Source organism: Oenanthe melanoleuca, chromosome 1A, assembly GCF_029582105.1.
Source record: "Oenanthe melanoleuca isolate GR-GAL-2019-014 chromosome 1A, OMel1.0, whole genome shotgun sequence".
Taxonomy (NCBI): Eukaryota; Metazoa; Chordata; class Aves; order Passeriformes; family Muscicapidae; genus Oenanthe; species Oenanthe melanoleuca.
The window spans coordinates 57,931,879-57,956,936 of NC_079334.1; the positions used below are offsets into that span (position 1 = coordinate 57,931,879).

General features: G+C 41.0%; 2 protein-coding genes across 4 annotated transcripts; one reads left to right on the plus strand and one right to left on the minus strand.

Moving 5' to 3' along the window:
* The first annotated feature begins 10 nt into the window (after positions 1-10).
* DNAJC2 (DnaJ heat shock protein family (Hsp40) member C2) lies at positions 11-16,332 on the plus strand. 2 transcript variants are annotated; one of them, XM_056507185.1, is made up of 17 exons: positions 11-132; positions 686-876; positions 1,448-1,523; positions 3,208-3,306; positions 5,567-5,708; positions 6,863-6,943; positions 7,663-7,728; positions 9,457-9,548; positions 9,643-9,764; positions 10,548-10,697; positions 10,999-11,087; positions 11,174-11,243; positions 12,746-12,930; positions 14,151-14,251; positions 15,204-15,311; positions 15,574-15,728; positions 16,212-16,332. In XM_056507185.1, exons 1-17 carry the CDS (start codon positions 66-68, stop codon positions 16,284-16,286), a joined length of 1,869 nt encoding a protein of 622 aa, XP_056363160.1. In that variant the 5' UTR covers positions 11-65; the 3' UTR covers positions 16,287-16,332. The 2 variants fall into 2 exon arrangements, with proteins under 2 accessions (XP_056363160.1, XP_056363166.1); XM_056507191.1 differs by having other exon boundaries at positions 12-132; positions 775-876.
* On the minus strand, positions 14,240-24,354 carry PMPCB (peptidase, mitochondrial processing subunit beta). Of its 2 annotated transcripts, none has more exons than XM_056507213.1 (13): positions 24,206-24,354; positions 22,656-22,796; positions 22,329-22,415; positions 21,730-21,859; positions 21,147-21,345; positions 20,406-20,485; positions 19,739-19,851; positions 19,007-19,150; positions 18,460-18,620; positions 17,134-17,219; positions 16,974-17,062; positions 16,674-16,749; positions 14,240-16,578 (listed from the first exon to the last, which is right to left on the minus strand). In XM_056507213.1, the coding sequence occupies exons 1-13, from the start codon at positions 24,293-24,295 to the stop codon at positions 16,526-16,528; spliced, it is 1,449 nt and encodes a 482-aa protein (XP_056363188.1). In that variant the 5' UTR covers positions 24,296-24,354; the 3' UTR covers positions 14,240-16,525. The 2 variants fall into 2 exon arrangements, with proteins under 2 accessions (XP_056363188.1, XP_056363179.1); XM_056507204.1 differs by having other exon boundaries at positions 18,460-18,623; positions 24,206-24,322.
* Between the last annotated feature and the right edge of the window lie 704 nt (positions 24,355-25,058).

Consider the following 25,058-nt stretch of genomic DNA (forward strand, 5'->3'; position numbering starts at 1 on the left):
CCGCCGCCCCGGAAGCGCTGTGCGCGCCGCACGCGCCGGTGCCGCGGCGGGCGCAGGCCGCGGGCATGGCGCTGCTGCGCGGCCCCGCGCCGGACGGGCAGCGCTCGGCCGTCTGCAGGCCGCTCTCGGCCGGTACGTACCGCCGCGGACCGCGGGGCCGCGCCGGGGAAAGGCCGCCCGCCCGTAGCGGGGCTGGCACAGCGGCCGCTCTCCAGCAACTTTGCTGTTTATTTGACTCTAATTGTCTCCGGCTCGCGTGCTGCGCCTTCGCCGGCACCGTCGCAGCCCGTGTGCGAGCAACAAGTGTGGGTTCGCTGCCGGAGGGAGTGGCCTGGGAAGGGGGAGCGGGAACGCGGGGAAGATCGATCCGAATTTAATATCGCTGCTGCGATTGCCTCCTCCGCTGCCCATAGGAGTGTATTTAATACACGTGCGTTCCTGTAACTTGAAAGCACCTTTCCAGATGTGAGAGCACGGCGAAGCGTTGGGAGGTCCCATCTCACGGGCACTAGTGCTGGTTTTTGCAATCGGGTGTATATGGAGCCAGAGAGAAGATTTAGCCATGTGTAACCTAGTGTGATGCTGTACTTTTTGTGGGTTTTGATGGGGTTTAATTAAAAAAAAAAAAAAAAAAAAAAAAAGTAAACCACAAAAGGTGAAGTTGCTTTTATGTTTTTGCTTATAGCATCAGTACTCTGTCAAGTGGAACCTGTGGGAAGATGGTTTGAAGCATTTATTAAGAGGAGAAACATAAATGTTTCTGCCTCTTTCCAGGAGCTAGAAGATGAGAAGGAACTTTCTGAAGAATCGGGGGATGAAGAACTGCAGCTTGAGGAATATCCTATGTTAAAAACCCTTGACCCAAAGGACTGGAAGGTATTTAGTCAGTACGGGTTACTGTTAACTAGTTTTGCCCATCAAGGTTATTTGTCATGCCCAGGTGCTAAAGATCTCCTTCCTCTTCCCCTCCTACACCCATCTGAATCAGTTTGTGTCCCTTACTGTAATATTTGGTGTTTGAAGGCAAACACATCAAGATAAGATCTTAGTTTTGAGCTGTGGCTTTTTGTTTTACTGCCTGAAAATATTAAGTGTCTCTCCTCCCTGTCTCCATCTCCTTTATTCTGGAGTTACTTTCACATTCTTAATATTAACAGCAGCAATTCAATTCTCCAATAACTGAATCTTCTAATGCTTCAATTCAATTTAGATTAAACTACTTGAATTTCTATGACAGTGGCTTAATTTATTGATATTCAGTTATTCAGGAATTATTCAATAATTTATGAGAGTTGTTGCTATAGTCTTTTCCCAATGTTTATTGAGAGAATGAAGAATTCTTCTTGCTTTTAAGAGATGAGGAGGAGAACTGATTTTCTGTATGTGTTGTGGTGTTTTAGGTTGTATTTATGAATGTTTATTAGGGTTTGTGGTTCTTTTCCCTCAGAATCAAGACCATTATGCAGTTCTTGGACTGGGAAATATACGATACAGGGCTACTCAGAAACAAATCAAAGCAGCTCGTAAGTACCTTTCCCTCATAAGTGTAACATTTTTTTCAGATGCATACAACTGGTTTCCAGTGAAAATACCTGCATGTTGTGAACAAGGTTTTTACTGTTTCCCAGGCCTAAAAGTTTGATTTGTGTTGCTTACCAGCCTCTTAAATTCATATCACAGCTCTGAAATCCAGAGACCTAAAGCTAGGGAATAAAAAAATACCACATTTCTGCTTTCTGGCCTGTGTTTTTTTGTCAACAGCCTTGAGACTGTAACTGTACATTTCTATATTTTTGAATCTGCAGTCAGTTTCAATGAAAGGCGGAAGAATAGAGCTGTCCCTGCCCCATGTGTTCCCAGAGGTTCCCTTGTAGCCCTCTGAGAGTGTTGAGCTACCACATTATTGCTGTTGAATGTTTACAAAAAGGCTGCTGTTAACAGTCACACTACTCTGAGTGTGGCATGGGAATGGAGCATGTTGGGCTTCAGAACTTTACTTCTGGAAAGCAGTGTGCTTGACTTTGCAGGAAGGATGCAAATACTCAGTGAGGAAAGATTTTAAAAGACTGGATTGTTCAGTAGGCTGTGGGATAAGCTGATGGCTTTGTGAATGTGTCTTGTGAACAATTACCTGTATAAGTGTGCTGGTACAAGGCGAATCTCTGTCTCCAGGTATTTCCAAATGAAAATGGGTGGAAGTCAGTGAATTTCCAGCTTACACAGGAAGTCATGTTGCCTCAGGCAGGTGCTCCACACCAATGTGGAGCATTTGCTGCTACAGAATAGAGCAGCACCTATTCTGGTGGTGGTCAGTGGTCTCACTGATCTTCTGAGCAAGAACCAGAGCCTCTCTCTTTAGGACCCTGACAGCACTGATGTCTTTCCCACCTGTGAATACTGTGCTTTCCTGTTTCTAAGAAGGGTTCTGATTTGTTTCTCAGGAGACAGGTTGCTGTAACTGCTTCATGGTATCTTCTCTCTGGTATTTTAGAGAGAACCAAGAAGGTACAGTGTGCATTGTAAGGCAATATCTTTTGGCAAAAAAGTTGGTTTAAAATCTGGTTTTACCTTTTAAATACCAAGACAACCTTGGTAGCACCTTCAGTAGATACTCTGTGTGTGCCAGTTGTGCCTTAGGATTCAAGGCTTGAGTAGAGGGAGAATTTAACCCAAACTCTTGTGTGTCTGCTCAGTGTTAGCCATGGGGAAGTGCAGCAGCATTCACAGGCTGTAGTTTTCCTGCTAAATTTCACTTTGGATCAAGTTCAGAACTTTGGTAAAGGGATAGAGTACAATTTTTATTTTATCGAAACTATTTTGTTTTTCATTAGAAACAACAACTAAAATTACATTAATTATTTTTATTTTCTCAATTATGAAGCTAACTGTACATTTTTAGATGCTAAAGCACTTTATTAGGCATAATAGTAGAATAAGCCTGAGAGACTTCTTCAGATGTTGAGGTGGAATAGAGTTCCTGAGTTGTGGTTATTTTATGTCCCAGCAAAGATGAAATAATGTTCTAACTATAGTGTTAAATCAAAGAAAATTTACTAACTTCTATTTTCTGCCAGGTCTGACTGTTTGGTTTGTATTTTTATTTAAGTTTTGAATTAGAGAAATGCCAGTTGGAATTACTGTATTACTTTGCAGTTTGAAACTGTTTCTGATGAAGCATTTCTAACTGTAATGCATTTATGTGTTTAGATAAATCCATGGTTTTGAAACATCATCCAGACAAACGAAAAGCTGCAGGAGAACAGATAGGAGAAGGTGATAATGATTATTTTACTTGCATAACTAAAGGTAAGCAATAGATCTTGTTTGTTGAATACTCTCTCAGTCTGCTTGATCATCAGAAACACATTTGTTGTGCTTCATTAAGATTTTAAAGAAATTGTCAATGACTAACCAGCTGGAGAAGTTCCTTTTCCATTTTAGAAAATTACATCAATAGATCACATTAGGTGTAACTTCCCAGTGGGTAGAAGCAGGATGGGAGTGCAGCCATCAGACATTTGGCTGCTGTGCCAGCTGGTGACAAATGTGACATTTGTAGCAGTGCACACACAGATGAACCTCTGGAGGTGGCCCCATACCTGGGATAAATTATTGAGCCAAGGAGCAATTCCCCACAGGCACTAACAGCAGTTTTAAAATCTGAATTCTAATATGCTTGCTCTGACAACAGAACATGTGTTGATTTGATCCAGGTCATCAGTTTCTTCAGCTGCTCATTTTTGCTCACAGATGAGCAGGTGAACTCAATTGAATAACATTTCCCTCTTGCCTGTAGTGGTGGACTTGGCAGTGCTGGGTTAATGGCTGGACTCTGATTTTTGAGGTCTTTTCTAACTTAATTGGTTCTGTGACCCAGAACACCACTGCTGGCCAATTCCAAAGCCATAGAAGCTGTTTTAGGTGCATGACTTTCATCTCCAGAAATGATTGAGAGCTTTGCTTTTTTATATATTTTAAGCAAATTTTTTTCACTCAATAAGGTTGAAGCAGGAGGAAATCTTGGAATTTGTGTTTCTAAACGTTCTTCTCTGAATGTCTTCGTACACATAGTAGTTAGTGTGAGGTATGTTAGACAAACTAATGTTTTCAGCCTCCTTTGGAGTTGTCAGAAGGAGGAAGGTTGCCAAAGGAAATAGTTTTTCTGTTGCAGTCCTGTCAGAAACTCAGATATCTCTGATGAGAACTACCTGCACATTAATTCAGGAGTATGCTCTGTGTTCTACCTGCATGGAGCAAAATATCATAGAATCTTCCTTCTTAACTGGTTACAATCCAAGCTGGTGGTAAACAGAAGGGAAAGCACAAAGTATCAAAGAAAAGGAATAGTGCTCCCAGGCAGCACATTGGAGGAAGGAAATACTAAAATGGAATTGTAGGAAAGGGAGACCTGGTGTAGGAGCAAACAGTAATGAAACATTGAGGAGAAGCTTGGAAAGGTGGCAGAACCTAGGCTGGATTCAGAACTTGTTCTGACAAAGGAATGCATGGGAGATACAGAGCTGAGGGAGCTGAGTGTGTGGGAGTAGAACTGCGGATCTGTAAGTGGAAGGGATATCTCTTAAATGGAAGAGGAACCACTGGATGTGCACAGAATTTCCTGCATCAGGAAAGTGGTATGAGGGTTTCTGAGGCAGGATAATTGGGGTCATTTGGAGCGTTGGTGGCGGGAAGTCCTTTTCCAGAGGGAAAGGGCAGACTGGCAGACAGCAGCTCGCTGGTGTCCACTGTCATTCCCTCCTCTCTCCACTGACATGTGCAGTGAGATCAGTTTACAGAACTGCAGAGCACCAAGGTCTCCTCCAGGTTACCACCTCCTTCATCCAAACTTCATGGTACAGTGTCCTCTGGCAGGAAGTGACAGGGGTCCAGGCACAGAAGTCCATGAATGATTGCAACACAAATTTGATTCCTTTGACTTTTCATTCTCACTGAAAAATAGTGGTCCTTGTAGAACTCCACAGTTCATTGAGAAAAAAGTGAGTACTGAAGCTATAGTTTGTATGATTTCCAGAATATAAGATTAGTAATGTGATGCTCCCCAACTGCAGGTGTGTAAGAACAGGAAAACAGGGAGTGTTTGCATGTTTTGGAGAGTTTGTGTGGAATTTTATATTCTGTCCAAGACTCAGTCCAACTTCATCGTGACCTACAAAAATTCTAATGAATGGTTGCTGTTCTTGCCCATTCTGACAGCACATTTCAGGGACTGCCTTTACTCAGTGCCTTAGTAGACCATTTTGTCAATTTATCTGCAAGGATCTGTGTATGGTAAAAGTCTGAAGGTGACATGCCCAAACTCCCAGTGTCTGAACAAAATGTACTGCTATGAAATTAAATATTATCTGGTTTTTTACATCTTAATGGTCAAATGTGTTCTTTTTCATAAATGTTTCCCTCCCACTTAGTTTAACAGGAATAGACAGCAACACCTTTTGGTGTCACTAAAATAATTAAATATCAAGCTGAACAGAACACTACAGCTAGATCAAACATACCTGAGAACATCTTTTTAAACATTTACAACCTTATGTCTGGTAACTTTCAGCTTATGAAATACTATCTGATCCTGTGAAACGACGAGCATTTAACAGCATAGATCCAACTTTTGATAACTCTGTACCTTCCAAAAGTGAAGCAAAAGAAAACTTCTTTGAAGTTTTCTCACCAGTTTTTGAAAGAAATGCCAGGTAAGCTATGTCTGACTGCCTCTGCTGTTGCTGGAGAATCAGCATTTGCAAACTCTTTTGACATTGTGTTTGTAACAAGAGATGAATTAATTTGCTAGAAAAGTAATACAACTAAATTAGTTGCAATTATTTATTTATTTATTTTTAAATTAATCTGAACTGCCACATTGATGGTATTGAATTTGACCCATGCTATGGAGACCACCATGCAATTTTAAAAGTTCTCAGCTTCATATTACCTACTGCCCTTTTTGTACAACTCATTGTTTCATCTTAAAGTTACTTAAAATACCAAATGTTTTTGTGCTGCTGACTAAAAATTCCTTTTTTAAATTGTTTTCTTCTGAGAGTAAGACATTAACAGAAGACAGTTATAGTCATGATTTTGCTGGTTAAAAGGAAGATAATTGTAACTATCAATATTTGGTTGTTCTCTCTTACATTTTGGGACTTTTTCTGCATTTGATTAATGCTTGACAATTAACTTGGTATTAAGGTTGTCATGATAGAAACCTGTCAACATTTCCCTGTATAAAAGTGCTTAATTGCATGAGCACTTCACAACATTCTGAGCAATTATTATTTAAAGTAGTCTTACTGAATCTATCAAGTATTCCATAGTCTTCAGACACTGATCTGTGGTTGTCAGATGAGTCTCTGCAATGGAAATGGATGCTATGTCATGGAACAACAAATTCTAGAGTCTGTGGAAGATTTCCCTAGAAAAAATGCAGTAGAGGCAGAGTATGCATTATTCCCTTGTACTTCATTAGAATGTGTGAGACTTCCTGTACCCCACCACAGAGCTGAGTTATTCACAGAGCACTTTTTGTCTACTTTCTATAAGCTCCTCTACCAGAAGAATGTGCATGGAGAATTGAATATCTACAAAGATAGCTTGTGCTCCATCAGATCTTCTTGAGGCACAAGGCAAAAGGCACTCAGGCAGGAGAAGGTTGCTTTTTTGGGGGCAACTCTCCCAAAAATACCCAGTCTGGAGGATACTTAGGAGGAACTCTCCTGTTCTGTTCCTCTTTCCTGGTGCCACCTGTGTGTTGGTAGGAGGAAGCCTTGGATTTTGATTCTGTACTTAACCAATGCCATGTTATGAAGATTGTATATATTGCTTCTTGAATATATCCATGTATTTTCAGGTGGTCAAATAAGAAAAATGTACCTAAACTTGGGGACATGAATTCCTCATTTGAGGAGGTAGATGCATTCTATTCCTTTTGGTAAGTTAGCTGATGCCTCTATTTCTATTCACAATATTCAAGATATGCAATATGAAGGGCTTGCTGACTCTTTGGTGTGTGGGTTGTTTGCCGTGGGCTGTCACAACCTCATAATGTTACAAAATTACCCCACAGCTGTTTGTGCCTTTCACAAACTGAGCTGGCTTCCTCCTGGCTAATCCATCCACTTGTAAATTCGTGGTTGCAGTGGGAATTTCTGTCCACAGTTGCTGAGAACTTAGCTGACCCACAGACTGGAAGTCAGGTTTATCTCACCAATACTGTGTTTTTAGTGGAGATGTTGTAGGTGTTTAAGCTCCCCTAGTAAAGGAAGTGTGTTTAGTCCAAGAAAGTCAGTAATGTTTGCCTTACCTGCTAAATATGGGTGCTCACACAAATATTAATTTCTCTGTGAACTCTACAGACTGCACTGCATTTCCACTGCCTATGATGGGAGCTTAGACAGCTGAGTGGGCAAGACTGATGCCAACCTGAAGTAGACTATGTCCCACAGTGCAGAAAGGTGTAAATCATATCCTGCATTAGGTGGAACACAGTGGAATCACTGTAGGTGCAATATAATTGTAAATTATGTATTATAAATTGTAAACAGCAGTAGAGTTGCCTTCAAACACATAACCGTAAAAAAGGTACCTGATTTTTAACAGATTTGCTGTTTTTTCATTCACTTTTTTTTTTTTTTCTTAAATTTACTTCAGGTATAATTTTGATTCATGGAGAGAGTTTTCCTATTTAGATGAAGAGGAAAAAGAAAAAGCAGAATGGTATGTAAGTAAAAATAATTTTGACAGGAGATTGAGAGATTGATACAGCAAGATTTTCCAGCTTTCTCTTAGACTTTCAGCCATAGGAAGAAAGGTAGCTGAGCCAAGTCTGAATTCCACTCTCCCAGCTTAGGGGTCAGGCATGGACTTGAACTGAACTTACTGTGGGCTTTTTCATGTAACTGAAGTAGTTCCTGCTTGCCTCACAGGGGTATATCTGAGGTGCTTTGAAACGTGTATTCATTTAAGTTCAGACATGCAATTCCTGCCAGTCCCAAGCACAGGTTGAACCTGTAGGCAGGACAGAGTTGATGAGCATGAAGGTATTGTTTCTCTCTTTGACTTGTACTGAGAAAGTGATACTTCCTAGAATTTGGAGAGATGAGTTCTGATAGCTTGATGTTAATAAAAATTATGTATTATGTAGTTGCTGAATTTCTCAGACCATGTTGCCATTGGAAAACCCCTTCTACAGTTATAAACACAGAATGTTCAAGCTGGAGCACCGAATCACTTAGTCTAGCACACATTTCACAGGACACAAACCTTTCACTTAGTAATCCTTGTGAGACCATAACTTGCATTGTATTAAACTCTTCTTCCAAGTTTGGCTAGGAATCTGGTTTGTATTTAGATTCAGTGGTTGGCTTTCTTTGTACTAGAAGCTGCCATATTTAGGCTGTAGGTAGGCATTTCTTTTCTCTTGTGCCTCTTCCTGCTATTGAAGTTCTTAAGCCTCACCAGACCCACTGTTCTCTCCTGTGAAGATTCTGTGAAGGCACTGTAGTCAATTCCCTATCACTTGTACTTGTGGTAAATCACACAGGTGAACCTCTAGGCTTCTCATTGGAAAGATCTTGAATTATTTGCATAGCTCTTTTTTTCTGCTCATTCCTATCATTAGTGTCCTTTCTCAAAGATGTTTAGACAATTGGTACCTAGTCTGCTGTACTCAGGAGAGAGAACTACATTACAGCTGCTGTTCAGATGGTCATTCTTGCTACCCCTTCTTGCCAGAGGTGATATTGCTTGTGTTCTAAAGCTTCAGTCTACTTGTATTATCTCCTTCTCAGTTATGGGGATTGTTTTCTTGTTCTGAGGTATACATTGATTTGGGTTGGAACGACCTTTAGGTACCTTCTGCTATTCTCTGTGTGGTTGTGTGGATGAGGCTATAGACCCCCACTAAACATTTGCCTCTTTCTTGACAGCACTGGTAAATATTTCAGATTATTTAGTTGGCCCATCTATAACCTGAGCTGTATTTTACTCGAGTGAATCTGGCATGACTACCCAGAGTATCATGCTACTTCATAGTGTGTTGTTTCTGTGCAGATGGGTTTACTTGACATGACTATATTCTGCAAAACAAGATAATTGCTTATACTGCTGTCCTTTAATTAAACTGTATGCTAGCATTTCTGTTGTTTTGCTTGAGTTTAATGTTAGGTAAGCAAGTGGATTGCATTTTGGAAATAAAGTCCATGATCTCATTCCCTACAATGACAGATAAGCAGCTTGGTTTGTCAGGTTTATATAACTTTGTAAACACTTAGCATTTTTTACATGTGCATGCACTCAGGGCCTGGAACTTCATTTTTTGAAGTCTATTTTTGAAGTATTCACAGAAGAACATCTGTGTGGGGGAAACGATTTAAGAAGCTTGTTGATGAATTTCTAACAGTGGCACTGTAAAGCATTAGCACTGAACTATGCTTTCCCTTTTAGTCGAGATGAAAGGAGGTGGATTGAAAAGCAGAACAGAGCTGCCAGAGCATTGAGAAAAAAAGAAGAAATGAACAGAATTAGGACTCTTGTTGGTAAGCACACAAACTGCGGTTCTTTAAAGAGAGATTAGTTAACTGGAAATCTCCTGGTTGTCTTTGATACATGATACTTTCTTTCTTCTGCCAGACAATGCATACAGCTGTGATCCCAGGATAAAGAAATTTAAGGAGGAAGAAAAGGCAAAGAAGGAAGCAGAGAAGAAAGCAAAGGTAGAAGCAAAACGAAAAGAACAGGAGGCAAAAGAAAAAGTAAGTGAAGTACTTTATTTGGGTTGAAAAACTCTGCTTCATTCACACCTGATGCACTGCCTCAGGTTCTAGATGTGTCAGAAGACTAGTGATAGAATTACACTCAAAATACATTAAAAAAATATGTTGTTTTTGATGCCTGTGCAGCAGGCAGTGCAAGGCTGGCAGCCTTTGGAGAATGAGGTGGAAACAAGGAACATAGGTCTGAAACAAAACACCTTTGAAAACTGAGTTCTTTTGTTGCATACACTTCCTCTGGTTTCATGGCAAGCATTAAGTGCATAAAATGGATGTCTGCTTGCCTGGTGTGGTTTGTGAATGGTTGGTTGGTATGAAATGCTTTGAGGTAACAGAATATACTTGATAAATATGAACAATTTGAAAAAGATGGCTCTGAAACTACAGGAATGAAAGGGAAATGTAAGGTGCAAAAAAGTAACTTAAAAGACATTAGAACACTGCAAAATATGTCAGTAATGATGCAGGAGAAATATTGGACCACAAAGTTTATACTCCTGAGGCAGGCGTAGGAAATTACATAGTTTTATATCTGCGTTGCAGAGAAAGCCAGGATTTATAAACTGAGGGTCCTTATCATCATCATCTCCCTCAAATTTCTTGGAAAACCAAACATTAAATTATTTATACATTTTAAAACCCCCAAACATACAAACAAAACTCCACCGAAACCAGAAACAACTCATTTTGATATTGGATGACTGAATGACCCTGAATGTGACGTGGAGGATTTTTTTACTTGGATTTTTTTTCTTTTGATTGCAGCAAAGACAAGCAGAATTAGAAGCAGCACGGTTAGCAAAAGAAAAGGAGGAAGAAGAAGTTAGGCAGCAAGCATTAGTAGCAAAAAAGGAAAAAGAGATACAGAAGAAAGCAATCAAGAAAGAAAGGCAAAAACTCAGAACAACATGCAAGGTATGTAACTATTATTACAACAAAATACAGGTTACATCAGACAAATTATTGCTTGCTTAGATCAGACCATATCACATGTATCATGCTTGTTCTTAGGGCTGGAGATGGGTATGGAAAGTGGGTTTACTAAAAAACCAAAATACTAAAACACATACATGGGTATGAGCTACGAGTAAAGCTGACCTGACCAAATAGGTCCAAACACAGCAGTGGCTGAAGAATGCTGTGTGTTAAGCCTTTGTCTGAAGGGATAGGACAATAAAGTTCAAGAACTTTGTAGAATGTGTATTTCTGCTTCCAGAACTGGAATTACTTTTCTGATAATGAGGCAGATTGTGTTAAAATGATGGAGGAGGTGGAAAAGCTTTGTGATCGTCTTGAGCTAGCAAGGTAAGTCTTCCTGCTGCTGCTTTCTGCTCGTTTTGATACCCATCTTTCTACTAGCTCTCCATTGTAACTTAATAATTTATTTTTAGTCTGCAATGCTTGAATGAAGCACTTACATCCACAACAAGGGAAGGAGGAAAGGCGGCTGTAGTAAAACAGGTAATTATGCTGAGTGTTGAATCAAAATAACAGAATAATTTGTGAAATCAACCTGTCTGAAGTAAGATGCAGCATAGCTGCTGTGGAATCGTGCTTGTTAAAACACAAAGACTTGATTTTCAGAGTCCACAGGCAGAGGAATCTCTGCTCCATTTTACATTGTGCAGTTCACAGCTGGTCAAATTAACAGGGCCAGCCAAGAAAAAAAAATACACATTTTTATCTGTAAAGAACACAGAAACAATAGAGGAATTTTGCCCAAAAATGTGTAGCAGTTACCTTGAGGGAATGAAGGCAGTCTTAACCTATTCTGTTACAAGAAAAATTCTAGTCTAGTGTCTGTGATTTGGGGATAGATCCACAAAAGGACTTAGGTATGGTGTGGGCTGTGGGCACTAGAAAGGCTGGTAGGTTGGATACCAAGGAATGAAAAATGCACATGGAATCAAAATTTACCAAAACTCAGCAAGGATCTGCCTATGTTTGCCATTGGGGAAAAGCCATTTGAACTAAAAGCTGAACCTACATCCTGCAGAATGAGTAAGATGCTTTCTCTCATCCACTTGGATTCAAAGCTTTTTTCCATGGCAGGGAATATAATCTGCCCCCATCCCAGGGTCATCAGACAGTTTGAAACTGAAATGCCTCTTGTTCTACAGGGGACTGAATTCAATATTCTATTCTCCAGGAGGGTGTTCTAAATGCAGAGCAGTCTCCTTTCTATCTGTTAAAAGTATTCCACTAAAAATTATCTATCAGGTAACTTTCCTTTTGCCAGGAAGGTTTTATGAAATATGTTTCTTGCCTTTGGGCATCCTGCCAACAACTGTAAGTGCACAGCTCTTCTAATATTGCCAAGATTGGACTGGGCCTGCTCAGCAGCAGATGATTAAAGATGTGTCACACCATAGTCTTGAGATGTGATTACAGGTCTCAAAAATGTGCAGTGGGTTAAACTTAAGTAGTTTTTAGCTTGCTAAAAAACTACACATCTAACCCTGAGTACACACTTAGAATGAACTTCAGATTTTAGTTACTAATTTAGAAGTCCTCTGTTACTATGGTTGTACTGACATAGTCAGGCTTAGATACCAGTTAGGCTGGAAGATTGGAGAATCAGTGTATTCAACATGCATGTTTAGTTGCCCTCATTGGTCTTAGTACTTTTGTGGATCTGTCCCTCTAAATCAAATGTTAGTCTAGAAATTCACACAAGGTTGAAAACTTTCGCTTTAATTCTGGGGGTGTTCATTTAATTTCCTAGTGAACCTGTGATGGATTTCTGCTATTAACTCCTAATCTTTAAATCCTAAAAATATGCATGGAACGAAGGGAAATAATACTGGAACAGATAAGCTCCTCTGTTTCCTTATATATAATACACAGAACAGAAATTAAGCATAATCCAAGGTTCAAAGCAAGTTCAGAGAGGGGATTGTGTCACTGTAAAATGTAACAATAATTCAGTAAGTAAATAAATAATGCTTATTTACAATCTTTAGATTGAAGAAATAAATGAACAAATAAGGCGAGAGAAAGAAGAGGCAGAAGCTCGTATGCGCCAAGCCACGAAGAGTTCAGAAAAGTCAACCACTGGTGGTGCAGGGGGAAGCAAAAATTGGCCAGAGGATGATTTACAGTTGTTGATTAAAGCTGTGAACCTCTTTCCAGCAGGGACAAACTCAAGGTACTTTGTGGGTTTGGTGCTAAAAGCCCTAACAATTTTTAATTAAATAACAAGCATAATGAAGCGTATTTTCAGATCATCCCAAGTACTTTGTCAGTATAAGGACTTCTTAAACATCCTTTTCCTTCACTCACAAGCAGCCAGTGGTTTGTTTTTCCTTAGTACTATGTTCTGTGTCATTGGAGTTTGCTGTGGTCCTGTTATCTTGTTTCCCCCCAGATTTGGGCCTCATTCCATTACCAGGATGGTGCTGAGGTGCCTGTTTGCATGGGGCTTACTCTAGGGTCCTTAAAGCAGACAACACAACCCCACCAGTGACTGGGGTGCAGCTGGGTAGGAATACAAGTGTGTGAGCTACTTTCAGGGGCTCCACAATGAATGTGAGGTTGGTTTCTCCTCTACATGGCAAGAAGAAAATATCCCAAGATAGGAATTAAGTGCATCAGCTTTCTTCAGGGAAGAGCTAGGGGAAAAGGGAAAGGCTAAGATTTACAGGAAGCAGCACTGGCACTCAGCTTACTACTAAGCATCAAAAACAGGAGCACACTGTAAATACTTTTTTCCCAGGAATGAAATGCCTTCTTCCATTTAGAATTACAAAGATTTCAAACCTCCATTACAAAATTTGTATGCTTACTGGAAAAAACAACAAAAAAAACCAGCTGCCATACTCCATGGAGGTGATATCAGTGCCTCTTTCTGCAGCTCAGCAGTCCTCAGGGCTCCTGTCTGATCCTATATGGAAGTACATACTGCCTTCCATTTTCTAACAATCCACCAGGAATAATCTTGGGGCCAGGGCTGTTACAGCTCTCTCCTATTTAAGCCCCTTTACCTGATGTTTAGGCATTCTTCTGGGAGGCAGTGGACATAGGGTTAGTAACTTCAGTGCAACCTGCAGCATTTAATGACATTGTATTTAATGAGGTGTTTAGGGAATTCAGGAAAGCAGCAGCTAAGCAGAATTTTGAGATTAGAGGTTTACATTTACCTGCATTCTACCCCATCCTTTTTCTGTATTGGGAATCAGGAAGTTCATCCAAGCTGATTGAATTCTTCTGTTAGTCACTGAAAGCTTTCTAGAATAGCTGCTCTGAGATTTTACTTGTATTTAAGTATGTTTGAACTTACTGATAAAGTGTACAGGAGCTTGACTGTAGCTTGTGTAAAGGTAAGGTATTATGTAATATGCTGGTTTATCCTTTCTGTTCTTGCTTTAGGTGGGAAGTTATTGCCAATTATATGAACTTGCACTCTACTACTGGAATAAAACGGACAGCAAAAGATGTCATCAATAAAGCAAAGAGTCTCCAAAAGCTTGGTATCTATATTACCTTATTTTTGTAATAACATGGTCTGCCTGCTTCTGTACAGCTGACTTTTCTCAGTGGAGATGTGTTTCTTGAGAAAATCCTCTGTACAGCCCCAAAAGAAATGTAGTTCAGATGGAAGATTTAAAGGAGCATTTATGTGAGTCAGTGTTTTCATCTTAATGGCTCTTTTGTAAGTCAGTACCTCACAAGCAACTGTCAGGAACTCTTAGTGTAGCTTGATGCTCTGATGTCTGGGGCACATGAAATCCCAGGGCTCAGAGACATAAATAGGCCTCTCAGAATGCTCCCTACAAAAGAAGGCATCTAAAATAAATGGAACTGATTAAGCTATAGAGGTACTTTAGAAAAATTAATGGAATCCAACACTAGAGTAAGACCTTAATGAATGTGGCTCATCTCCTCTTCAAAAATGAATATAAAAATGAAGCCTAGAGAGCTCTGGAATAAGGTCCCAGTGAAATTATACATTTCACTACAGAAGGAAAAAAACACAAAATTTTCAAGAAGTTTCTGCATTACAAACCATAGTGGCACAAGAAGCACCTGGATTTTCTGTGTTCCTACCTCTCTGACATGGTCATACCTGGGCAATGCAGTTTTGTGCCACAGCCCTTACTTGAGAGAATAAATTCCTCTTAATTTTGGTGAAGTTGCAGTATCAGGTTTAAGATTATATGGAACAAGTGTTCCTCTGAGCACTGTAAAGCAGGATAAGGGTTGGAGAATCTGACATTCTGAGAAAAGTTTATTGGACCCTGAATGATTTTTTTTTTTTTTTTTTTTAAATCTACCAACCTCTTTACCATCATTTTAAAGTAAGTAGGAATTGGGGTTTATGATTTTGTAATTATTGTAACAAATCTGCTACAGAATGTTATTATTACATCTCTCTTTGACATCCTTGCAATAATTATTCTCTTTAATGTTTGTTGCTCCTAGACCCTCATCAAAAAGATGACATAAACAAGAAAGCATTTGACAAATTTAAAAAAGAACATGGTGTGGTGCCTCAGATGGACAGTGCTGCCCCCTCAGAACGATTTGAAGGTAAAGGTGAAAAGGGAGCCCTTCTTGTGCACTTGCCTCCCCTGGGTCTCTTAGGAAGAAAGTAATCCAGAAATTACTCAAGATTTACTTACAAACTTTCATAGCAAGTAAATGATCCAGGCTCTGGTGCCAGATTTGAGGTTTTGTACACAAAATACATCTCAAAACTGCATGGATTTTAAATCAACTAGAATAGGTTTTACCATATTTTCTAGGCATTTTAACATATCTGTTCTTGCTGTCATTTTTGCATGTAAAACAGGATCACCTCTAGATTCATCCCCTTGGACTACAGAAGAACAAAAACTTTTAGAACAAGCATTGAAGACTTATCCAGTAAATACTCCTGAAAGATGGGAGAAAATAGCAGCAGCTGTTCCAGGCCGGTCAAAAAAAGACTGCATGAAGCGATACAAGGTAAGGTCCCTCACCTCCTGCTGGGACTGGCACTAGTCCAGGTTTTGAGAGAACCCTTTACTTTTACTGTTGCATTGCCCCCCAGAGACACAGGCAGTTATGGAGCCTTATGGGAAACTTCTTATTTTGGGGTTGAGTTACCTCCGAAAGAGAAGGAATAAACGTTCCTCATTGAAAGCAGTGGCTCTGGAATCTGGGAAGGAAAGTGGGTCTCAGGAAATTCCTCTTATAGTTTGACAGCAATCTCTAGCAGATGGTGAAGTCCTATCCCTAGGGTCCTGTAGGTAAAGTTCCTGGTACATGAGCATTGACCTTCCATCAGTTGATTAGTTTCTAAGAGAAACTGCTCTACAGTATCAAACTGTGTAGATTTCTCATTATGTTGAGAACTAAATTGTTTCACAGTGAATATATGTAATGTTCAAAAGCACAGCATTGTTCACAAGTCAACATGTTAAGTTTATTTTTTCCCCACCTCTTCAGGAACTCGTGGAAATGGTCAAGGCAAAGAAAGCTGCTCAAGAACAAGTGATGAATGCTACTAAAGTCAAGAAATGACTCTTACTGACAATCCTTATTTTATAATAAAAATACAAATACTGTACATATTTCCATTTCTTTCTTCATTATACAGACACACAGGAGGGGCTGGTTCTTGAGTTTTAATCTTCTCAAAAGCAACTCCAGAGTTTTAAACAGGGGTGTAGTTGGTTTGTTGGGTGTCTTTTTTGTTGTTTTCCTGGGTTTTTTTAAAGCTAAAATATACTGGAAGTTCTCGTTACTCACTACTCTCGAAGTCAATTCATACCACTGCAGATTTTGCTATACTCTGGAAGTTGTTCAATTGGACCTAGAAGTTAAAGAAAGTTGGCCATGACACATGCTCCACTCACAGCAAGTGGTCTGGGTGGTTTTTGGGAGGATGGGGAAATTTATACCACATACCCACGGCAGCAACTGCAGGATGCTTATCACAGATGTACTTTGTGCAGATTTCTCTAATAGTCTGGGCATCAATAGCCTAAAAGGGGTAAAAGAGGCACCTCTGTTACAATCCCATCTTAAAACCTTTTCTGATCTTAATTTTGTAAAATCCAAGGCAGCAGGCAGCAAAACACTTGAAAGTTTTCTTAGTTGGAAATGTCTTCTCAGCTGAACAAGAAATACAACTTCTATACTGTTATATTCTGTAGCAAGTAATTTTCTTGATGGCCTTTTAAAAGTTGCAACACGAGTGCCACTTACTTCAATTCTTGCCTCAAGTTCTGGAATTGGGATTCGGCGCTTATAACATAGCATTTGTCTTCCAATGTCTTCACAGATTGGTGTGGACCCTAAAATAGGGGAAAAATGCTTCAGTTATCAGCCTACAGCTCCACAAATAAAAAGTTCTCATAAGTCTCACCATCAAGTTGTAGTAACATATTTGTCTTTAGAAGATTTTTTGCTCGAGCTACTTCATTTTCTGTAACACTTGTGCAAAGTCTTATCCTGAAAAACAGTTTAAATCCAAAGGCATTAAATAATGGTGGTCTGTAACACACAAGGGTTGTCTGTGATACAGAGGTGTGTAGGCATTACTACACCTACTAAGCACTACTTTTCTGTAGACAAAGGTGCTAAAACAGTTTGGAAAACAAGCCATGGATACAAAGCAGCAGCCTAAGTAAGAGTAGGATTTGGGAAATATACCAATATACCCCAGAGCAAGCTTTTTCTCTTCTAAGAGCTGTATTTCATTTTATTAAATATTTTGAGGCAAGTGCAGTCTGTACTTGTTAACTTGAGAATGGATGTTGCTAAGAAAGTAGGAGCCAAGCAACTAGATAAGAGATAATTAGCCAGAAGGCAATCCATTATTTCCTGGCTCCTCTCTTGGTGAGAGAATAATTTCCCACATTGCCTACAGAACATTTTGTGTGGAGAAGGGGATGCATTAAATAACTTAACACTAAATTCTTGTCCAAGGAATCATCTGTATCTTCCCTGCAGCAAACAGAATCAAAGTGATAACCTTCTCCATGACTTAACAGGGAATTCATAGAATAATGGTATATGAGAAGTGATTTATGTGATTAAGGAAACTCCTCATTTTCAAGACTTGTTTCAACTTCACCCACTTTAAATTAGTGCTCTTAAGTAACATATATGTGTTTTTAATAGCATCTGCAGTTGCATCTGTGGGCATACTTCAGTACATTTAAGCCCCAGATGAATGAATACTGTTGAGAATCACAGGTTTCAAAATTCCAAATGTAACACCTCAACTTTCATTTCCCTATGTATTCACTAACACTAGCAACTGGTATATATATATATATATAGCACCTGGGTGAATACTGTCTGCTAATTGCACATTCATTATTCTCATCCACACATATTTACTCTTTCACAGGTGGCACTTGTAGCTCACAGGCTGCACCCTTACTGAGTAGTGTTCTAAAAGGTCTGACAGTTTCATAACTTCTGCCATTGGCCAGTCAAAAAATAAATCCTTGCCGTGTTTTCTTGTACAAGGAACAAAATCTACCTCTTAAGCTATTCACTCCAAGTAAGGGTGCCAAAAACTGAGTATTGGGACTTGGCTTTGGGTGCCAAAGTTTAGAATTTGATGTGTTTTTTGTTCCAAGGCAAGCCCAAGCAGAGAAAAATATTCTCTTTAAATACTTTCTTTTTAAATTGTATTCCTCCACTAAAAACAATCTTTTCAGCTAAACACTTGGTAGCTTACCATTCTCTCTGAACAAAGTGCACCATGTCCTCAATAGTGGATGGCTCACAGACCATATAGAGTCCCCACAGCCCTGTGTCAGTGTAGCAGGTATTGAAGGACTGGAAACTGTGACACAGGTTACCATGGCAGGCAGTCTGAGCAAGTTTACTGGACAAATTCTGCTGAGGCAAAATAAAAGACTATTACTTGATGAAGTTTTTTGAAAGCTTACTAGCCACCTCCATAATTCCCCATTTTGATTTCAATAGTGACAGATCATGCAGTAGTAGCTACAAGGTTAATTATCAGCTCTTCATTTCAACCGTTTCTTTCCTTGCATGTAATATCACATTTTAAAATAATACCCCAGATTTGATCCAAAATCATAAAGACACTTAGGTTCAAGAAAGGGACAATTAATTACTGATGAACCACTTCCAAAGATTCTCCTAGATCCTGAGTAACAAATTCACTCACTCAGACCTGGATCCCCTTTTCTGTCCTGGCAGTGCCCAAGTCCCACCAATCTCCTTAAGAGCAGGACAGTGCTTGCAGGTTCACTCACCACTCCTCCTCCAAAGGACCGATCCCAGTTCCCAATCAGAGTATTGGCTACCATGAGTGGGATTGTATCTGGGTCTGCCCAGCCAGCTGCTTCCACAGCAATGGCCAGGTGTGCCAGGGGCATCTTGTCATCCCTTATCCGAATCTGGAACACAGGAGAGCAGCTCTAGTGCAACCTGTACACACTCAGGCATAGGGCAAGTTAAACAGAAAACACTTTTCCATTACAGCTGCATTACAAAACATGCACTAAAATTAAACACATCAAGATTCATTAACATCAGCCTTAACTGGGTGTCCCCTGGGGCAATTTCAGATCACTCTGCCAATATACACAGAGAGGCCATTACAAGTCATTTTATGACTACCAGCAGAAAAGAAATCATGGCTTTCTAAAATCTGAATAGAGATGGGAATACAACATGCATGCCTCAGTTCTCTGCCACATCCTTTAAATGAGTGGTTATCAACAAGTGGAAATGCTCCAACACTGTAGTCAAGAGGATAAAAGGAAAGTAGGAGCAGGGATAAGGAAATGATGAAGCATAAAAAATGGTGGCAGTGAGGCTTGTCCAAAAAAGGGATGGGAAGAACTGCTGTGGAAAGCAGCTACTCCACTGCCATCACTGGAGGCAAGAGAACTTTTCATGTGCTGAGTCCATGGCAGAGCATCCTCTCTCCTCACATGTCAGGGGATGTAAGGGCCAGCTCAAAAAGCTACCCAGCAGCTTACCTCACTACCTGTGAAGCTACAAGGTGGCAGGGGTGGCAGTCCTCCTTCTGGAGCAGATGGCAAGTTGCCAAAATGGCACTTTGCCAGGTCAAGCAGTTCATCATGAGAGACCCCTGAACAAAGGTATTTCACAAGCTTTGTGATGTTACTCTGTAAACAGTTAATTTAAATGGCTGCACAGTTTAAGGACTCAACCAAGCAGTAATTTTTTGTGCCCCTTCTTTAATACCCCACTTTTGGATTTTTCCCACGTTCCCTTTATACAGAGCAAGATATCCCCCCCTTCTTGGTTCTCTTTAACAGCCTTCCATTAAAACTACATCAAATCAAGTTCTTTGCTCTGTTTCAAACCTCGATGTTACTTCTCTCTGAATTCCTTGCTATTGCCCTCTTCACACCTTCTAGGACCCTTTTTTCCTGCCCACATGGAAGAATGACTTTGGTTTTCACTTCTTGTTCCTGATTTAAGGTTTCTGGAATATTACTGAGAGGAAAAGGGAACAAAAGCTCAAAGGGCATGAATGCACAAAACACACAGAGCTACACAGGGCCTAACAACAAACAAGACCTACTGAACAATGGGTAATTCATCATGTTGTACCCACAGCCTCAGGCCATGGTTCCAAGAATAGTTTCACATTATCAAGGGTGAGTATCCCATACTGACCTCCAGCAGCAGCCAAGACCATTCTGGGTCCTTTGTAATGTGTTGTTATGTACTCCACCAAGTCATTACGATTTATGGATCTAAAAACAGGAAAGGAGACAGCACTACTGTGTCAGTAAAGTTTATCAGAGTAAAAAGAGATAAATGTATATAACTATACAATATCAAAATAATTGGAAGTGCTGCCAATGTTCAGAGCACAGGCAGAAAGCAAAAATAAGGGTGACTTTCTAAAAACCAAACAGGAATTGGATAAAAAGCTCTTCTAGCTTCCTGAGAAGGAATGAGAATTCCAACTCAGTCAGGTGGAGACAGGATGCACTAATGATCTCCTTGAAAGCAGCACATTTAGCAGTTCCCTGATGTATACTGATCCAAACAGATGCTGAAAGAGCAGTGTAAACACCATGCACTTACAATAATGCCTAACGTGACCTATACAAAAAGGAAGTATTTCCAATTTTGTGTCAGATGCACAAAAGTGCAGAAGACAAGAGAAAAATGTGGCCAAAAAACCTAAAGTCACACAGAAAACAACAGAAGTTCACATAGCCTTTGATGCCTGCCTATAGGGAAACTAAGGCAATACAGGGGTTCTACTTACAATTGTATTTAGTGCAATGTCAGTTGCTCTCCAGTGTAAAAATGAACTCTGGCACTGTTCTCTACATTTTCAGACAAGTCTTTCTCAATATATAAAAGTTACCAGACAATTAAAGACAGATGTAGTTTTGGACATACTTGATATTTTCAGTGGGTCCTAAAATTGTCCGTCCTAGTGCTGTGTTCTGGTAGGCTGTGGCATGAAGGTAATCAAAGACAACTTCCTGCAAATTGGTTTCAACCTCTTGCATCTCTCGAAGTATAACTCCTCGCTCACGCTCAATCTCTGCCTCTCCCAGGGTACTGTTCTGAATTATGTCAGCAAGAATTTCCACAGCTAATTGCAAACAGAGATGGAAATGAAAAAAGTATTTTCAGACTACTAGAAAAATCTGGTTCCAAAAGTGAAACCCACCCCAAAGTGCCAGTGCTAATAAGACTAGCAAGGAGACAAGAAGAGAGAAGTCCAAAAGGTCTTGGACTCTGAAAAGAAAAACATTTTAAGAGAAATATTTCAAGAGAAAAATATTCCAAATATCAGCTTCCCTGTTGGATCCTTTCCAAACCTGCAATCTCATATTCTTGTGAAGTTCAAGAATGGACTTTTCACCTGGCAAGGAAGGGCCTGTAACACTGCAAAAGCATCATTCTGTGTCATCTCACTGGAAGTTGGATAAGTATGTTGTTCTTTGCAGCTTTACTGATGAATGAGAGCAATTACCTCTAGGTAAATCTTTTGAAAAAGCCTTTGCATAATACACAGTTTGTTCCCTGGATGTGTATGCGTTCAGATGAGCTCCCATGTTCTCAATCTCCAGTTCGAGGTCTAACTGAGATCTCTTCTTAGTTCCCTGAAATAAAATGATAAGAAAATCACATTAGACCCTTCAATTCATCTACTCATCATTACTACTTCTTGTCTGGAAAAGTCATGATCAAGAGAAAGAAAAAGCGTTTTGGAAATAAAATTGGCATATTAATCTCACCAAGCTTGAAAGTCAGATATAAATCCTACTATGCTCCCAAATGAAAGTAAAAAGCTGCCTAAAGGGTAACTGTGTGTCTTCTAAGACTATTATAAGAAGGTAAAAATGAGTTAAAAATTAGATCTGTGTAATCCATAGTTGTGTAACAGTTACACAGACCTAGGATTTTAGTTTCATTTTCTAATGGACCAAAGTCTTAGTTGTGCAAGTTATTTTTCTCATTTCAATTTGGAAAACTTATTTATACAATTCTGGCAAAGTTTTTATCATTGATCTTTAAAGATAAATAACTTAAAAATCCATTGTAAATGTCTACATCAATATTCACACTCACCTTGAAAGCCATATGCTCAAGAAAGTGAGCAGTTCCATTGTTCTTCTCATTTTCATACCTGCTTCCAGCATCAATCCAAAGTCCAACCTCAGTGAAGAAAAAAATCGTCATTTTACCAGCTAACAGCTTTACTATGACCTTTTCTTAAAAGGGGCAGATTTTCAAGAACAAGAAAATTGATCTTCACAAAAAAAAAATTAATTATAAATCAACAGAAGTCTTAAGTCTTCTATGTCCTAGCTTAAGTTCCGGGAATAATTTAGTTCCACGAGGAAATGAGCACAAATGAATAGATACAAAACAGCCTTCCTTTTGTAAGTTACTTACTGTGCATGTTGAGAGGCCAGAGTCTTCAGAAGCTACTTGCAAGCCATTTTCCAAAGGACTCACCCTAGTTTCAGGGACATTTAAGATTACTTCTGTTGCTGCTTTGGAAACTGTGAGCCTCCCAGTTCCAACATGCACACACTGGAAAGGAAAATTACCAGTCACACTCAGATTGTTTAGTTATATCCAAGGATGCTTTTCTGAAAAATACATTGCTGAACTTAATAATTAAGCGTGTGGATCTTTCTTAAAGCATGCATTTATAAGGAAAAGAATTCAGGACTGCTATTCACCACTGTTTCACATAAGGGAAGCAGTAACATGAATCTGAAACAAACCCTGAAGACAACTACAAGTGAGGAGATGCATCTGCTGCCCTCCAATCTGACACAGGAGCTGTTACTCTCAACAGCCAGCCACGTTTGTTTCCCACTCTGCCAGCAAGAGCCTGCAGGACCTTTACCATCTGGAATTCTCCTGGGTACCTGCTTTCTAAAGTGAAGTGAGATATATATATAGCACAAGGGCCTGTGCCAGGACTGCAAATCCATTGCAAATCCACTGATCAGTGCAATACAATTATGTGGCAGTTAAAGCACATTAAATGAAAGTGAGGTAGAAAAGAAGGGAAGTTTACTGCATTAATTTTTCAAAAACAAGAAATGCAAACATGTATCCCAAATTCAGGCAAACAGCTATCTCAAAAACTGATTTCAAATGTTTCGAATAAACAAAGATTTCTCTCCCCATATAACTGCCCTACATGAAAGTATATGAAAATACAAAATCCAGCTCTCACCCATTTTCCTCCTGGAATAGGTTAGATCTCTTAAAACTCACTTATTTCAGAATCACAGCACAATTCAGGTTTGAAGGGGCCTCTGGAGGTCTCTAGTCCAACTTCCTGCTCCAAGCAGAATCAGCTTGGTCAGACCACTTTGCTCAGGACTTTTTACGCCTGGGTACTGACAATCTCCCAAGACGGTGAGAAACTGCCCAGCTCTGTGAGCAGGCTGCTCCACTACTTGACTGCCACATATCCAGTTTTGACTCTCTTGTTTCAACTTACGCCCACTGTCTCTCATCCTGCCTCACTGTGACAGGCCTGGTTTTATCTTCCCGACAACCTTCTCCAGGGTGCTGGCACTGATACTTCCCACAACTCCTCTCACAGGTCCAGCTGAAGCCAAGGCTTCTCCAACCTGAACAAGGTCCGGATCCTCAGCCTCTCCTCGCAGGGCACATGTTCCAGCCCAGTTCATCCCTGCTGAACATCTCCATTTCACTGACATCCTCCTCACACTGCAGAGCCCCGGACCAGCCGCCACACACAAACCTCCTGACCAGGGCAAACTGCTCGCTTACTACACCTCCCGCCGTGCACCGCGCCGCCGCCGCGACTACAACTCCCAGCATGCACCGCACCCCACGGCCTCCAACTCCCCGCATCCCCTCAACGGCAGCCCGAGCACCAGCGCTCGGAGTCACCGCGGCGCCCACGCTCCTGCGCCTCACTCCGCTCCGCTCCCCGGCCCGCCCTGCCGCCTCACCCGTTCCGCTGCGCTGGGCGCTCGCACCAGGCGGGCGGACCAAGGCAAGAGAAGCCGCCGGGCCGCTGAGCGTGCTGCAGACGCCGCCATCTTGACGCCGTGGTGGACGGGGCGGGGCGGGGCAGGGCGGGGCGGGGCGGGCGGCCTTCGGGGGCGCGCAGGCGCGGGGCAGTTCCAGCCAGCCCCGCCAGGGGGCGCAGAATGGGGGAACGTCCCGGTGGGAAGGGACCCGCAGGGACCATCGAGCCCAACTGCTCGCCCTGCACAGGAGGAGCCCAGCGATCCCACCATGTATCTGAGAGCGCTGTCCAAGCGCTCCTGGAGCTCTGGCAGGCCTGGGGCTTGGTTTTAATGGTTCGCTCCCCTCAGTGCCCCAGAGCAGCGCAGTTCAGGAAAGCCGCTTTCCTGCCGATATCCCATTATGGCCAGGTTCAGTAAATTAACACAAAGCGGTGCCTTCCGGCTGCCCCGTGAGCTGCCGTGGGCACACCCCGCGCGCTGCGGCTCCTCTCGGCAGGGCTGGCCGAGGGCGCTGCGCTTCCTGCGGCACAGACCCGCTCTGACTGGGGAATCCCGAGGCTGCAATAGCCTGAGTCTTCTTCTGAGAAGTGTATGCAGCGGAGCTGAAATACTTGTTATGGATAGGAGGGCTGCAAGCACAGCAGTAAATTCAGCGCTCCGCCGAGCCTGTGCCAGCGCTGGTGAGCTACCCCAGCTCCAGACATAGGACTCCAGACTGCTGGGAATGGTCCCTCCCATTCCCAGGGGCTGGGAAGGGCTTGTGGGAACGCTACTTGACAAGAGCCAAATTCGGGCTGGGAAAAGTTTCTGGAAGTGTACCAGTGGGAAGCAA